Raw genomic sequence first — 17,216 nt, forward strand, 5'->3', positions numbered from 1 at the left:
CATGATAAGAAATTAAATAAAAATAAAAATCAAGAAACACATTATAAAGGAAAAGGTTTAAAGTGCTCAATATAATCTAAGAAGTAGAAGTTTATTAGTATCTTGAAAATGTCATCTGATGATTCTGAAAATGTAGTTTCAACTTAATTCATCATTACCCAAATACATCAGTTTCTTCTCTTATACTAACTCACTCTGTATCATCTATTCAGTTGTCCAAGATAAAAATTTAAGGATCACATTTGACCCTCTTGGCATCTTTACATCTGCCTCCAAATTTTACCACATCCTGCTTAATTTTTGTTCTTTAGCTTCCACATTTCTCAAGTCTATTCTCTTCATACCACATAGTATGTTTCACTAACATACATATATTTGAATTCTGTTCAACCAGTAACTAAGATACCTAGGGCACACTGAAATTCCCTGTCTCATTTATCCTAAAGATAAAAACTACTTCCTAGGGGTGTTGTGCAAATTTAATTAAACAGTTTTTTTTTTTTTTTTTTTGTACCATGGATAGAACCCAGGAGCACTTAATCACTGAGCCACATCCCCTCCATTTTTATTTTTTGAGACAGGATCTTGCTAAGTTGCTGAGGCTAGATTTGAACTTGCGATCTTCCTACCTCAGCCTCTCGGCTACTAGGATTATAGGCATGTGCCACAGCTTCTGGCCAAATTCAACAGTGTTTAAAACACGCTGAATGAGCTCATAGAACACAGTAAACAAAAAAGGGTAGTCACTGGCACCATAATAGTTACCACCAGTACTCTATTTCCTACTCTACCTAATCTACCACAATAACTTGCTTCTTGGGCTCCCTCCTTCTATCTATCCTTACCTCTCAAAATTTCTTCTTTACACAGCTAGTAAAGTGTTCTATGTGCACACCAAGGGCACTGCAGTTAAACTTACATTGTCATCCTCACCTCTCTTCTTTATCTCTCTTTTCCCATGGCTTATTATTAAGCATCCCTCTAGGACTCAGCTTCTGATTCTATAGGCTTCTGCTCCTACCTAGCTAAGTCAGATACCTCTCAGTGCTGCCATACCTTTGATCATCTCTATTACTGGACTTCATATGCTATAATATGTTCACTACAATTATTTACTTATAGATTTGTCTCCTCCTGGGATTAGTGTGGGAATATGCTGAATCATGTTTTTACCCACAATATCCTGCCCAATGTTTAGCACATATCAGGTGCTGAATTTACTGAATACTCAGATGCTTTTAAAAATAATGAATTTTACTTTCTAACTTCTCTTTCATTTGAAATCCCCGTAAATTCTTCCCCCTAAAGTAGAAAGTACCTAATAATAATAAGATATAAGAGAATAATAAGTAATGAGAATACAATTCCTTAGTACTTACTTGCTCACGAATCATATTTTTGTAGTGAGTCACAATACTGTCATGCTGTTCTAAAGTTTTCTTTACCTCCTCTTCTTTCTTATCTTCTTCACTTGACTTATAAATAGCTTTAGTAATAACACCTATAAAAGAAAGCTTACTTAAAATTTGTTTTAAACTTTTTTTGTTTATTTCTATAGTGCTAGGAATGAAACCTATGATCTTACACTTGCTAAACACTCCTTGCCACTGAGCCACACTCCCAGCGATTTTAAACATTTTATTTCTTTATTTTGGTACTGGGGATTGAACCCTGGGACATTTTACTACTGAGCCACATTCCAAGCCCTTTGTATTTTTTTATTTTGAGACAGGATCTCACTAAGTTGCTTAGGGCCTTGCTAAACTGTTGAGGCTAGCTTGTGATCTTCTTGTCTCTCAAGTTGCTGGGGTTAGAGGCATATGCCACTGTGCCCAACTGTTTTAAACATTTTAAATACTATTTTATTAAGACTTAATCAGCAGAAACAGATGGCCTAGCTCCACAAGAGAAAAAAACTTTGCAATCATAGGAGAAATCCAAGTCTTTAAATAGGCTTTAGATTGAGCACTAGGGAAAAATAAAAAATCCTACTTGTAGACTTACAAAATTTGCATGTATCCAGAATATGCAAACATAATTACTTTTTAATAAATATTAGTATAAATTTTCTCATCTTACCTTCAAGTTCTTTCACCAGCTTTGTAAACTCATGATCAAATATCATGTATTCTGGACTGGGGAAGTTCGGTTGGGGTTTCTGTGATGCTCTGGAGTATAACTCATGTTTGCTAATAAAGCCTAGTTTCTCTATGAAATTCTCTTTACCAATCCTCTTCTCTATTAATTGTTTTAGTTTCTCTCTACAGAGATAAATATTGAGATGTTAAAAAAAAATCTTGATTACAAAAGCTTGATGTAATTATACTTCAGCAGAAAAATAAAATGTATCATCATCTCCAGATGCCATTAGAGAGTCATTCTGCCCTTACTTACTTCATATAGCTCTCAAGTGAGTTGTCATTGAAGTAAATTGAAATACCCAACAGAAGGGCACATAACCCTTGAACCAACTGCTCCTCTTCTCCAAGATTTTCTGCAATTTGTCCAGTAAGCTGAAATCTTTGTTAAGGAGGTTAATGATTCATAGTATCTAGAATATGTTTGTTTGCAATTTGAATTTAACATACATTTCATGTAAGATTTCTTACAAGGAACTCTGTATATAATCCAAGCCAGCATAAAAAAAAAAAACAACAACAACAATGGTATTCACAAAGACACATAGCTTAAACCAGTATCATTACAACTGTAATAATTTAAACATATGAATATTGTTGAGAATTCAAACAATTTGGAAAAAGAGCTATTTCTTTCTCTTTCTTTTTTGTGCTGGGGATTAAACCCAGGGCCTTGCATATGCAACGGAAGCACTCAACCAACTGAGCTATATCCCCAGCCTGGAAACAGAGCTATTTCTAATTGAGAAGAAGAAATTAAAACTATGTAAGGTAAGTACTTACATGCATGTCACTAAAACATAAAGGATACAAATGGAACATTGGCTGAATTGTGAAGAAAATGTGTGACTGCGATGGGACAGTTGCTTAACCAGGTACAAAGCAACATTAATAATCCAACTCTTGTCTGTATTTTACTTCCCTGCAATAGATAAATTGGTTAAAATAGCTTTCCATTTTAAAATTTTTTTTCAAGCTTAAAGTCTATTTGAATAAAAATAATTTTAACATCATACAAAAGGTGTGATGGGAAGTCAGATTTTAAAAGTTGAATAAAAGAATGCATTCTTATGTCCACTAGAATGTACAATCAGAATTGGTTCATGTTCATGAGCATATACTGGGCTATTTAAAATACTCTTAGTAGAAAAAGTAGGTTTATAAGAAAAAAAATTATGATACTAGAGGCTTTAAAAAGATCTACTAATCCCAAGACAAGTATGCAAATTTATGGTATTTCAATTAGAATTTAAAAAACAAGTTCTTGATAAAAAGAAAAACTCTACCTTTTAAAAAAAACATTAAGGGAAAAACAAATAATCTACTGACCATTTAGTCAAAGTCTATGAGAGAATATATTCTCAAACAAGAAAAAAAAAATGCTACAAAACTCAGTGACAGCATGCCAAGATAATGAGAAATCACAAACATCATCAAGAGGGAAAGGGTTTTAGCTAAGTGCCCTGAAGCACTAACTGCACTACTTCCAAGTATAGTTAAACAATATTGAAAATTAGTATTTCCAGCAAATTATAATTTTCTAAATTTTTATATAACATATTTACAACTCCTATGTGAAATATTCTTGGTTCATAGCATTGCTGCTGTCCATATTTGTACTACTATAACCTGTACTTTTTTTTTTTTAAAGAAAAATAAACTTGTTTGACATAATGAAAATCAGCATAGTAATGTATTACTTTGAGGCATTATCAGAAAATATCCAAAATATAATTGTCCAAAGATTTAGACAAGGAATAAACCACTGTTTTCTTGTTTGTTTTCGTTTTGTGATACTGGGGATTGAACACAGGGCTTTGTGCATGCAAAGGGAAGCTCTCTACTGGCTGAGCTATATCCCCAGCCTAAACCTCTGAGTTTTGAAAATTTTCTACAACCCAGACTGTTCCGATTTAATGAACCTTAATGTCAATATCTTGGTCTTTCTATTTTCAGGTATATTTATTATTGAATTGAATAAATTCATACTGGATTTCTTCAAATGATTTACCATGTAAGCATTAAGATGAGTTCAGTTTTCACACCGTGTGTTATTTTTACCTTTTCCTTCATGTCATTACTGTGCTCACAAAGCATCTTCATGTTACTCATGTAAGCTAGAAAGTTAAAAACTGAGTCATTCTTAATAACTACATACTGTAGAAAACTTACAACTACTCAATTTATAAATTTAAATGTTTTGTTTATCTCCCTGGTTACATTTAAATAGTTTACTACTTAGGATAACCACTTGCAGATATCAAGTATATCTACAATGCATGTAGAAGAATTGTGTATATATAAGAATGTTCCAAACAAAAATACCACCTTCCCCCCTCAAAAATTGGGGGCCTTGTGTATGCTAAGTGCACACTACCAAAAAGCTACACCCCCAGCTCCAGAAGATTTTTTCTTTCCTGGAACTAAACAATCTGATTCCCAAGATTATGTAGAAAAATAAACAAGTGAAAATAATTAGGAACACTGTGAAAAAATTGCAAAATAATAATGCAGGGATAATAGATCATGAACAGAGAATAACTGAGAGACAAGAAAGAGAAGTCCAGAAATGGGCTCATACACAAAAGAGAAGTCAGTATATTAAAAAAGTACCATATAACCCTAAGTGGGTTACAGATAGAATTTAAAAATGTTGAGGTAGCCAGGGGTAGTGCTGTGCACCTGTAGTCGCAGCTACATGGGAGGCTGAGGTGGGAGGATTGCTTAAACTTTTGAGTTTGAGGCCAGCTTGGGCAACATAGTGAGATGCCATCTCCAAAGTGATTTTAAAAAAGTTGGATCAACTAGATGGCTATCTAGGAAAAAACAAACAAACAAAAAACCAGTGGATCCATATCTTACATAATTTGCTGAGAAAAATGGAACAAAAAATTAAATAAAAAGAAAAACCCAGAAGTTACAATAAAAATATGGGTAAATTTCTTAAAATCTTCAAGTGGGAAGGGTTTTCTAAATATGACTTAAAAATGCAGAAGCCATAAAAGAAAAGTCTGAGAAAAAAAATTGAAACAAGAACATTAAGATCTAAAGACAAATGATATACCAGCAAAAAACACATGTAAATCAAATCAAAGATAAATATTAATCTAATATAAAACGAGCAGAGAATATTAGATACAAAAAAAAATTATACTCCTCTTCTCAGAGCCACCAGTGTGTGAACCACTGAGGAGATCTGGAAAAACAATTGGAGGGCAAAACTATAATTTCAGAGTAATATGAGAGTTTGGTCATGAGAAATCATGACGATACAGAATGAAAGAAAACTACAAATACAATATTTGAAGCTCAATCATCTAATCTTTAACTAATAAGCTATTATGTTTTTCCCATTACATTTTCTAAGTAAAAATTCTTCTCATCCCTAGTAGGTACATTTTGAATGTAATATATTTGTATTGTTTATAAAAATATAAAAATCTAGTATTTTAAACTTTCAGTGTTCCAAGAATTAAAATGAGGTTCTAGCATATTATGATCAGATTCGTTTTCTAGTGGTAGCCTCTTGGAAGAGAGAATTAGTAAGGAAGGGAAATACTAAAACTTTTTTCTTGGATTATGAAAATGTTTTCCATCTTATATAGTTGGTAATTACAAAGGTACACTCAAATATCAAAAATCATCAGACTGAACATGTATGGTCTGTGTATTTTACTGTGTAAATCAATATTCCCCCCAAATTCCCTTTTAAATGACTGACATGTTTACTCATAAAACATTTTCCTAATATCAAAAATTCTGAGCCTGGGAGTATAGCTCTGTGGTAGAATGCTTGCTTAGCATGCACGAGGCCCTTGGATTTGAGCACTAGCACCACCAAACAAACAAAAACCAAAACTGCATGTAGAAGAAATGGGCCAAATATGTGTATATGTGAGTGAATGAGACAGAAAGAGTTATTATAACTACATGTTAAATCATGCTTATGCAGAAAGATACACTTCTTAACAGTCATCATTACTATCCACATTGTACAACTGAAATATGCCTAAACATGGATATTAAGTAAGGTACATTTATTTTTTGCCACTCAAAAGAAAATCAAACCAAACACAAATAACACTCTCCCCCAACACATCAAAAACTAACACCCAATGGTAGTTGTAGCATATGGATTATGTCCAGAACAATCCATAGTATTTAATTTAAAGTCATTCAATTTATAAAAATTTTACTACTGTATATTTTAAATAATCTAAGTAACAGAAAAGTCAAACATACACTGATTAAGACAAAATGCTTAACCATAAATTTTGCTTCCTTTGAAACAGTTTCAGGGGAAATAAAGAAGCAAGCTTGTGGGGAAAACACAAAAAAACCAAAGCCAAGAGAATTCCAGAAAGTGCAAGCATCACCGGAGGAAGCACCAGGACACAGCATTAGATTCTCATTCCCATAGTTCTTAGTACACCACTACAATATCCCATGGAGAAAATTGGAAAGCCACTTGTGACAGAGATAAACTTGCTGACACATAAAAGTGTGAGTAGAATATAACTTCAAACAAGCAGTTAAAAAAAACAATCAGCAAAACCCAAGACAAAGGAAAAGCCTTGCTGTAAGAGGACAATGCCTAAGCTTAATCATGATACATACCCGTCTGTCGATCTTATCACCCTGCAAATTATACATTAAAAATTACTCATAAATATTACTACTTTGGAAAAATATAAATCTAGAAAAAGCCCTCAACTACTTTTTTGGTCTCTGTAAATTCAAGCCAGTAATTTGGAACAGGACAGTTATAATCTTTTCTTGTATAAAGATGATACATGTTTAAAGGATAAAGGTTGATTTTATAGCACTGTGATTACTTAGAGTGAGGAAGACATTTGAGAAATCTTTAGGATTTCTCATTATACATTTATTATAATTATAATATGGAAACATGTTTGTGGATAATGACAATCAGATTACTGTTCAGCTTAAGAAAGCTGTTTCAACAAACATAAAAATGTCAAGTATTAATTAAGTAAAGATATGAAAATTTTGGTGTTTTTTTTTAAAAATCGTTAAGAGATAAGTAATAAGTAGTCCATTGAAGTAAACCAATGTAAACATTGACACTTTTTTTTCTACAAGTTAATTTTTAAGCTTTCACTTCTAACTTTAGTAGATGACATTCATGTTTCTTTAAAAGGTCAAAACAAGGGTTATGGTCTAGGAGTGAAGCTCAGGCAGAGTGTGGGCTCAGTATGCAAGAGTGGTTCAATCTCTATTACCAATAAATAAATTAATACACAAATAAATAAATAAAATTCAAAAAGCTCAAAATAAGGAAAAATTCAATGTGTGGCAAAATGAAAAACTAAGGAAGAATACAGCACATTAACACAGGAGAATGGGGAGGTTAATTCTACTACTAGAGAAAGTGGACAGAGCACTTTTAGACTGATTCACATTTTAACTTTCCATGAGTGACTCTGAATGTTAATGACTACAGTTCTGCTAAAGCATGAACTTGAACTATTGAAAAGCAAGGCTAGTACATGTGGACAAATTATTAAGTAAATGATATTTTTAAATGTCCTACCATCCATATTTCAACAAAGCTTGTTATTCTCATTAAGAATCTAAAGGAATGCAAATATGTTTGTTTTTCTACAACTTTTTAGGATAATTACGTGTTGGGGACGTGAAGATCTTTAGAACCCACAAACACAGAAGGGGTATAGTGAATAACTATGAATGCAACGGGTTTTACTTCTGTATGATCAATTGCTTTGAGGAAAGAAAGGGGACAGAACATAGCTATGAACTGCTTTATTCTTCTCTCATAAACTGATCTGAATTCAGATACTGAGCAGAAAGAGAAAATGACATTTAAGAACACTATAAATACTTCAAAAAGAAAACAAAAGCCAAAAAACACCTTTCTGCCCCAAACTGTGCTTTCACCATGAAACAGATCTTATCTATTTGGTAAAACTAGTCATGTAAAAATATTTATTGCTTCCTCTCCACAAAACTGCTTCTGGTTACAATGAAATAAAAAGTAGGAAAGTACTTTTTTTTTCATGTGCATCTTCCAAGGACATCCTTAAATTGTTTTATCACTGGCATCAAAACATACAGCTCAAACTTACAATGTTTTACCTGTGAAAGGATGTTGGTGCACTGTTGCAGTAAGGAAACAGGAGGGTTGCCAATACTCGTAGCAAGTTGAACCCTGAGCAGCTGTTCTTTCTGAGTAGCATTTTCTTGTAAAGCATGGGCAAGAGCCACAGCAGCACACCAGTTTGAAAGTGAATCAGTAGAAAACAAACCTCCACATAATAACTGTCCAGCTGAGACTGAATTCCCTGTTGCTACAAAGATGGCAGGCAGATAAAAATAATAGATTATTTGTGGAAATAATAATATATTATTATTATGTGTGGAAATAAACCAAAATTTACAACAAAAATTTTAAATCATTTTATATACACACACACACACACACACACAAAGTATGAAATTCTACTAAATGCTACATTGTTAACCGGAAGTATTCAGTCACATTTTCAAAATGAGAAAAGCCTGCTTTTCAAAATAAAATGAATGAGCTAGGCATGGTGACACACCACTGTAATCCCTGTGAATCGGGAGGCTGAGGCAGGAGGACTGCAAGTTTGAGACCAGCCTCAGCAACTATGGGAGGGCCTAAGCAACTGAACAAGACCCTGTGTCAAAATGAAAAAATAAAAAGGGCTGGAAATGTGGCTCAGGGGTAAAGTACCTCTGGGTTGAATCCCTAGTACCAAAAAAAAAAAAAACAAAAAAGCCAACAAAATGAATAACGAGAGAAAGGTATCTTGGAGGAAAAGAAGCATAACAGAAATATCAGAACACCTTAGGCAACCAACTGATAATGGCAATAGTTCATAAAATTATTACTTTAACTGAAAACAATATCTCTAAAATAAATTCTAAAGAAATGCCACATTTCTTTATTCTATTAAGTCCAGGGTCTTACTTTCATTTATAGAAAATAATTTATGGTAATAAAAATTTTTTAACCATAAAAGCTTTTGGTAAAATATAATACTAAATTTTGATTTAAAAAAACTCTATAGTTTATGTAATTAAAATGAGATTTACTTATGTTTCCAATAGCCTATGCCAAATTACTCTTAAAGTTAACGAAGGTAAATATTAAAAGAATTCACCCCAGATAAATTGAAATATTTAAAGAACCCATAGGGAATGGATCTAATCTATACTAGAACAAGAGATTAAAATGTTAAGTGCAATTTCATGGTAGGATGTATCCTTAGAGTGGTATTTACTACTAACAATAGTTTCTGTTTATTAGCATCTATTATGCCAGATATTGGAATATGTGTTTTACATAGATAATTGCATTAATTCTCTCACCCAACCTTCCATCCTTCCTTCCTGTACTAAGGACTGAACCCAGTGGTGCTGTACCACTAAGCTATATCCTCAGCCCATTTTATGCTTTTTAGACATGGTCTCACTCAAGTTGCTTAAGGCCTCCCTGAGTTGCTAAGGCTGGCCTTGAACTTGCCAATCCTCCCTCCTCGACCTCTTGAGCAGCTGGGATTACAAGTGTATGCCATGGTACCTGGCCTCTCAATATTTCTAATGGGTAAGTATTATTCTCACATAAAGATAGTATTATCCTCTCATAATTTAAAAAAGCAAGAGAAGAGGAAACTCTATAATGTAAACTCTAGTCTGACTTCATAAACACTGTTCTCTACATTTAACTAATTTAGGCTTAAGAATTCAATTTATTTTTTAAGCATATAAAAAAATAAGTATTTTAGGCTCAAGCACAAATGAAAATTCAATTATAAAAGCTTGAAAGACAATTATTTGCTTTTAAAAATAGAAATTATAACTAAATTATTTACCATCAATAGTGGAAGGTAGAAGCGTTGACACAATTTCTCCTTGTCCTTTTTGGTTTTTATATAAGAAACACTGGAAACAATAGAGAACAGCACAGCGCAACACAAATGGCTGCCTTTCATTAACCATGGACATGAGAAGTACTACAATTGCTGGTCTGTTGCATTTAAAAAGAAAAAAAGAAAATGAAGCATTATGACCCAAGCACACAAATGAAAAACCAGTCATTTTTCTTGATTGAAAAACTATAACTAGAACACCAGCAAGTTAAGTATTTCCATCTCCATTTTGCAGAAAAGGAAACTGCAGTGGAGAATAATAATTTGTTTGCTTACAGCATATACCTGTAAGTGCAAGGGTGATTATACATGAGCCTAAATATTTAAGTTCCAAAGACCACACACTCATTTTTTTTTTGTACTATAGATTAAACCCAGGGGTGCTTTACCACTGAGCTTCATGCCCAGCCCTTTTAAATTTTTTTAGTTTGAGACAGGGTTTTGCTATGTTGCTGAGGCTGGTCTTGAACTTGTGATTCTCTTGCCTTAGAAGTTTCCCAAGTAGCTGGGACTATAGAAAAAGACCTCTCACTCTTAAAATACCAATATATTTACCTTTTTTCTTGGCAGTATTAGGGACTGAATCTGGGTGTGTTCTACTACTGAGCTATATCCCCTATCTTTTTTTATATTGAGAACAGGTCTTGCTAAGTTGCAGAAACTGAATCAAAATTATGATTTTTCTGCCTCAGCTTCCTGAGCAACTGTGTTATAGGTATGTGCCACTATGCCCAATACCAGTATATTTACTTGTCAGATAATTTCTAGTTTTAAAACATCGAATTCAATTTTTTACAATGGAGTAAGATGTATACATGAGATATAGTAAGCTTTTATTTCCTCAAAGGAATCTCAGTCATTTCCCATTTTCTACCTTGGTGGGTTTGAAGGTGCGTTTACAGAAGCAAAGTAGTCTTGGTTTACTTGGCAGCCTCGAATAACTTCTGATACAGTATTTATGGTCTGTGAAGAAGAGAAAAAAATACTATATAAAAAAATAAATCAAGGAAGAAAATCTGTTTTCAAAAAAAGAAAATAGTACATGCTGCTTTTTGTTTTTAAACTCCAAAAATCAGACACCCCAGATATCAGTTATAACATTATAATCTTTATTTTTTTTTTTTTTTTTTAAAGATAGAGTGAGAGAGGGAGGGAGAGAGAGAGAGAGAATTTTTAATATTTATTTTTTAGTTCTCGGCGGACACAACATCTTTGTTTGTATGTGGTGCTGAGGATCGAACCCGGGCCGCACGCATGCCAGGCGAGCGCGCTACCGCTTGAGCCACATCCCCAGCCCCAACATTATAATCTTATAATATTTTCTCAACATAAAATTTTACTTATTTATTTTTTTTTTGGCTACTTTATCTTTAGGTGGTCTTTTTTTTTTTCAGAGGGGTAAACATGGGTCCTCATTTCTCACATAGAGTCCAGGTATACATAGAAGAAACACCTCTGCTTTATTTTAAAGAGACAGAGAGGGAGAGGGAGAGGGAGAGGGGGAGAGAGAGAGAGAGAGAGAGAGAGAGAGAGAGAATTTTAATATTTATTTTTTAGTTCTCGGCGGACACAACATCTTTGTTTGTATGTGGTGCTGAGGATTGAACCTGGGCCGCATGCATGCCAGGCGAGCGCCCTACCGCTTGAGCCACATCCCCAGCCCTCAACATAAAATTTTAAAACGGTAAGTGTAGGGTTCTCATAAAAAAAAAAACAACATTTAAAATTGCAAAAAAAGCCCCTAAGTTAATAATATTCTAAGAGACAAGAGATCTATTTCTATAAAACTAGAGAAAATGCTCTAAAATAAAATCAGAGAACACATTTAAAAAGTATGAGGCCAGCCTGCGCAACTTGGACCTTGTCTCAAAATAAAAATTAAAAAGGGCTGGGGATGAAGTGCAGTGTTAGAGCACTTGCACAGCATGTGTGAGGCCCTGACTTCAGTTTCCAGTATTGCAACAGAGGAAAAACTAAAAAAACAAAATATAACCAATTAAAAACTCAATTTAAGGATGAAGTTGGAAAAAACCTCCGAGAAAATGGAATAAAAGGACAAAACTCTTTTTCAAAATAACATGTTATATATGACATATACTATTTTTATCGAATAAAAGTAATTTTTTAAAAAAGACAAATAGGTCCAGAAAGTCTAATCTGTTGTAGAAGATAAACAGAAAAAAGAGGAAATTATCAAGGAATTCCAAAATTTTCCTCAGAACTAAAGGACATGTGTCTTCAGTTGAAAATAGCCCAATGAGTGGTAAAAATAATTAGGGAGTAGAAGAAGGTCCTTAATACAGCATATCATCACTAAATTTCAGAAAAATCAGAAATAAAGAAAATATCTCAAAAATTTCTACAGAAAAAAAGGTTATTAAAAGGTTTAGAACTCAGAACAGTTAGAGATTTCTTTTTTGGGAGGAAGGGGAGTACTAGGGATGAACTCAGGGGCACTCAATCACCGAGCCACATCTCCAGCCCTTTTTTGTATTTTATTTAGAGAAAGGGTCTCATTGAGTTGCTTAGCACTTCAATGTTGCTGAGGCTGGCTTTGAACTTGCAATCCTCCTGTCTCAGCGTCAGCGTCAGCGTCAGCCTCAGCCTCCCGAGTTGCTGTTATTACAGGCGTGTGCCACCTTGCCCCACAGTTACAGATTTCTTAACAAGTTACATGAGAACAATGTTCTGGAAGTTGAATATCATTTCTAACTCTGAATTCCATACTTAATCAAACATTGAATTAACTCTGAAGGTAGAAGAATATAATTTTCAGATATGAAAGAGCTAAAAGAAATTTTTTTGTCATTTACTTTTTTTTTAACAGGAAAACAAGACAATTAACTAATGGGTAAGAGAAAATAGATGACTAAGAAATTCAAGTGAAGAAGAGGTACAGGGAAATCTAGGAATTTATGTCTAGGAAAAAGAATTTGCTATTCTACGAATCAACTCATTGAGTAAAATTAAGTCACTTTGTTCTCAGGTACAGGTACAGAGTATGTACAACAAAATTAAGAACAATTCTGGATGGATCTGTTAAAAAGTTTTAAGCTTTATAAATCATGCTATAAAACTTGTGGAATGAGTATACCTTTTGGAACTGATACCATCATCATTATTATTTACTAAGATAGTAAGGAATCCAACATAAAGACAGGTAAACCTAAAAAGTAGTAATAACTATTTTTCCTTCAGCTAATATCTGATTCTTCCTAAGATTCATGATTTCAACTTCCACAGAGTGGCTTCTGCCTTAGTTTCAATTACCTCAGTCAGGATATCAGCAGGGACTCCAGTAGCCATTAAGATAGTGCAAAGCTGTTGCAGTAACCCACACTGGAACATAGCTTTCTGACAGCTACTGGTAGCACCAGGAGGGTTGGTGGGAGATACTAGTACCCGCACAAGCTATAAAAGAAAGAGAAAACAAAATTGGTCTTTTAAAGATTTATAAAGACTTGACGCAAATCTGATCTATGTGAACAAGAGAATCTGTATGAAGCATCCCCTCACCTGCTCAGCCAGATCTAGGTGCTCTTTCCTTCATGTTCCCATGGCAACAGTGCTGTTAACAGTACATATTATATTATGCTATTTGCTTAAGGTTGTCTCCTTCAGGTGACTGTGAACTCCCAGAGAATAGCAACTGACTTGGTCATTCTTGCATTCCAAATAAGCACAATATTTGTAATAATACATATTCAGTAATGAATAAATGATTAAGTTAGAGGATTGCAGACCCCTTATCAAAGTACAGGTAAATTACCTAATAATAGAGAAGGACTGAAAACACAATAGCCTGAGGTTTAACAGATACCCCTTAAACTGAAAATATAAAGAAAGACTAAAACTAACAATTAGAGATATGGCAGAAGATTTGTGCACAAGGCAAGGGGTTGGCCTTGTTAATGCTAATTAAATTCCTATGAGTCTATGATTATTCTAAACCTGAACATGAAATTTCAGAAACAAGATAAAAGTCACTCCAAATGACTGTTCTGGCATTGTTACATCTTCAAAATAATTTTACATATATCCTACATTATAAAACTACAGTTATGGGGCTGGGGATGTGGCTCAAGCGGTAGCACGCTCGCCTGGCATGCGTGCGGCCCGGGTTCGATCCTCAGCACCACATACCAACAAAGATGTTGTGTCTGCCGAAAACTAATAAATAAATATTTAAAAAATAAATAAATAAAATAAAACTACAGTTACATATATACGTGTGCACAAAATCTGGTATAACGAGACCAAATAGGAAATTTATAATATTTTGTTAACAATGAAATGAAAAGCAAATGTTACATATTATTCTTCTGCACACTGAAGTTATGAACTTAATCAATGACATAAAAGGGTAAACTAAAACAATTGTATTGCTACAGATGGTGAATATCATATAGATTGTGACTTCACTAAGAAAGGTGACATTTTTTGTAGGGGGAAGGGGTACACATAAAAAAATAAAAAGTGGGTTTGAAAAGCTAGAGAATAAAAGGTAACCAGAAGAGCTAGGGTCTTACTTTCATTTATAGAAAATAATTTATGGTTATAAAAATTTTTTAACCATAAAAGCTTTGGTAAAATATAATACTCAATTTTGATTTAAAAAAACTCTAATGGGAATGTATCTAATCTATACTAGAACAAGAGATTAAAATGTTAAGTGCAATTTCATGATAGGATTTATCCTTAGAGTGGTATTTACTACTAACAATAGCAAGTGTGAAGCACTGGGTTCGATTCTCAGCACCGCATATAATAAATACAATAAAGGTCCATTAATAACTAAAAAATATTTTTTAAAAAAGTAACCAGATAGCACTAGAACTTGGGAAAAACTTCAACTACTCGTTAAATCAGTAATGAACAAATTGATTATCTAGAAATTTCCACATGTGGATTACCATTCTCAAAGAGGGTTGATTAGTAAATTGATGTTTAATAGATTAAAAAAACAAAAAACAAAAAACCACCATCACCACCACCACCAACAAAACACTGTAGGTGGTGGTGGTTCCTGTCCTTGGACTTTTCTAATCAGGCTTCTGGGTTTTTCCCCCTTTATTTATTTCTCTCCCACCTTTATTATTACTATTACTACTTCTTTCTGAGTAAAGCAAGTACCAGGCAATGTTATTTCCTGCCTAAATATTTCTGAGTGCATTTCCAATCGATAAAGATTTTTTAAAATACAATTCTTCAAAAACATAATCATGCCATTATTGCACCTAAGACAATTAACAATAATTCTTTAGTATCTAAAGCTGCTATTTAGTATCTAATAGCAGCTGAGAATCTTTATTGATGATACAAATAAAGAAAAGTAATTATCAACTTCCAAGATGGCAGAGGACGATGGCTGAAAAAAGGAATACTTGATGATAATAAGATAAAGGAAGACCTAATAACATTCAAATATGTAAATTATTGTCACAAGGAACAGATTCCCATTATTTCTGAAAATAAGACTAGGGAAAAACTGTAGAAGTTTGGTCAAGACAGATTTTAATTTAACATATGGATGAATAACGAATTTTTTTTCAAAAGGTGCTTTCCCAAATTTTTATCTGAATAAAAGCCCCCAAGTATACCTGCATTCCAAGAGTTCAAAGCTAGCCTAGAAAACAAAGTGAGACTTAGTCTCTTAAAAAAGAAAATAAAGTTCCAAAGTAGCTCAATTTTGTTTTTCAATGGCTTAGAATTAAATCATCATGATTATAACTTTGATGTTGAATAATTTCAATTAGGATGTATATATCCAAACAGAAGAACAATTATGCATTTTCATTTTGTGTACAACAGCTTGAAACATAAGCAACTCCAAATAAAGCTACTTAGAAAGAATACTCTAACAAAATAACCTGTGGCCTGTGAAGTCATGAATGAATCAACTACTCAATCTTTGAGGTGAAGAACTTATTAAAATAAAGTAATCTCAGTTCCTCTGCTCAGAAGTTTATAGTCTGCACTGGTAGAGAGGAAAGTTGTAGTAGGGTAGGCACAGTTAGCTTATTCACACTTTTTTTTTTTTTTTGAGACTACATTGCCCAGACAGGTCTTATACCCCTGGGCTCAAGTGATCCTTCATGTTAGCCTCCCAAGTACTGGCACTAAAGACACACACCACTGCACCTGACCTAGCTTATTCACTTTTTTTAAAACAATCAATCAAACAAACAAACCCCTAGAAAAACAACCAACTCTTTATATAACTAGAATACTGTATTTTTTCTATTTAATGATGCACTCTTCATTCAAAAACTTTTGGTAAAACAGTACTTTATTAAACTTTCTTCAAAATAATTCTTTACATAGCATTAAAATCATAAAACAGGAGCAGGCCCCTCCCACAGTGAGAAATTAAATTCTTACTGTTGGTCAGGAAATGTTTTTGCATACATATCATCAGATCCCTTCACTCACTCTGATCTCATTTTTGTAGTACTGGGGATTAAACCTAGTGGCATTCTACCATTAAGCTACTTACCCTGACCTTTTTAATTCCACCCCCTCCACCACCACCTTAGGACAAGCTCCTGCTGAGTTGCTGAGGCTGCCCTTGAATTTGTGATCCTTCTGCCTTCACCTCCTTTGTAGCTGAGATTTCAGATGTGTGCCTGGCTTACATTATGAAAATTTCTTTGAATATTCTTCTTAAGAAAGCAGTATTTAACAAAGACTATAAAGTGACCCTCTTTATAAAACATAAAAATAATAAATTCTTGACACATGTAATACTGACATGTGAAGACAGAAATGATGAAGTCAGGAGTATAAATGTAATTGACTTTTTGACCATGTTTTCTGTTACAACACTTTTGTAACAGTTTTTAGACATATTCTAAATGGGGTAATGAGATAATTTATAATCAAAACTAGGACACTTTTGAAGTGAAAGAGGGCATTATTAGTAATTACAAAAAAGAATCCTGTCCTGGTAAACGGGGGTATATAGTCACCCTGATTATCAATCGGTGCTATGCAGGCAACTCTGAGGACATGGAATGATATTCAAACTCTCACTACAAGGAAGTGTACAATCTCATTTTGAGGTGTATAACTTCCAAGATACTGGCATAATTCAGAGACATTCAAAGACCCATAAGAATCACTAGAGGAGAACATAAATTAG

General features: G+C 33.5%; 1 protein-coding gene across 3 annotated transcripts in view; it reads right to left on the reverse strand.

Annotated features, from left to right (window-relative positions):
- Uso1 (USO1 vesicle transport factor) overlaps nt 1-17,216 on the reverse strand; it is a 61,366-nt gene that overhangs the window by 10,053 nt on the left and 34,097 nt on the right. For 2 of the 3 annotated variants that reach the window (XM_048784835.1, XM_015499286.2), the window contains 9 exons: nt 13,346-13,486; nt 10,950-11,038; nt 10,019-10,173; nt 8,256-8,467; nt 6,756-6,776; nt 2,950-3,060; nt 2,395-2,513; nt 2,080-2,261; nt 1,380-1,501 (listed from right to left, as the gene is read on the reverse strand). In XM_048784835.1, the coding sequence (XP_048640792.1) occupies nt 1,380-1,501; nt 2,080-2,261; nt 2,395-2,513; nt 2,950-3,060; nt 6,756-6,776; nt 8,256-8,467; nt 10,019-10,173; nt 10,950-11,038; nt 13,346-13,486 (1,152 nt within the window). The remainder of the gene's footprint in view (nt 1-1,379; nt 1,502-2,079; nt 2,262-2,394; nt 2,514-2,949; nt 3,061-6,755; nt 6,777-8,255; nt 8,468-10,018; nt 10,174-10,949; nt 11,039-13,345; nt 13,487-17,216) is intronic. The other variant, XM_015499287.2, reaches the window with a different exon arrangement.

Source organism: Marmota marmota, unplaced genomic scaffold (genome assembly GCF_001458135.2).
Source record: "Marmota marmota marmota unplaced genomic scaffold, marMar, whole genome shotgun sequence".
In the NCBI taxonomy this organism is placed as follows: Eukaryota; Metazoa; Chordata; class Mammalia; order Rodentia; family Sciuridae; genus Marmota; species Marmota marmota.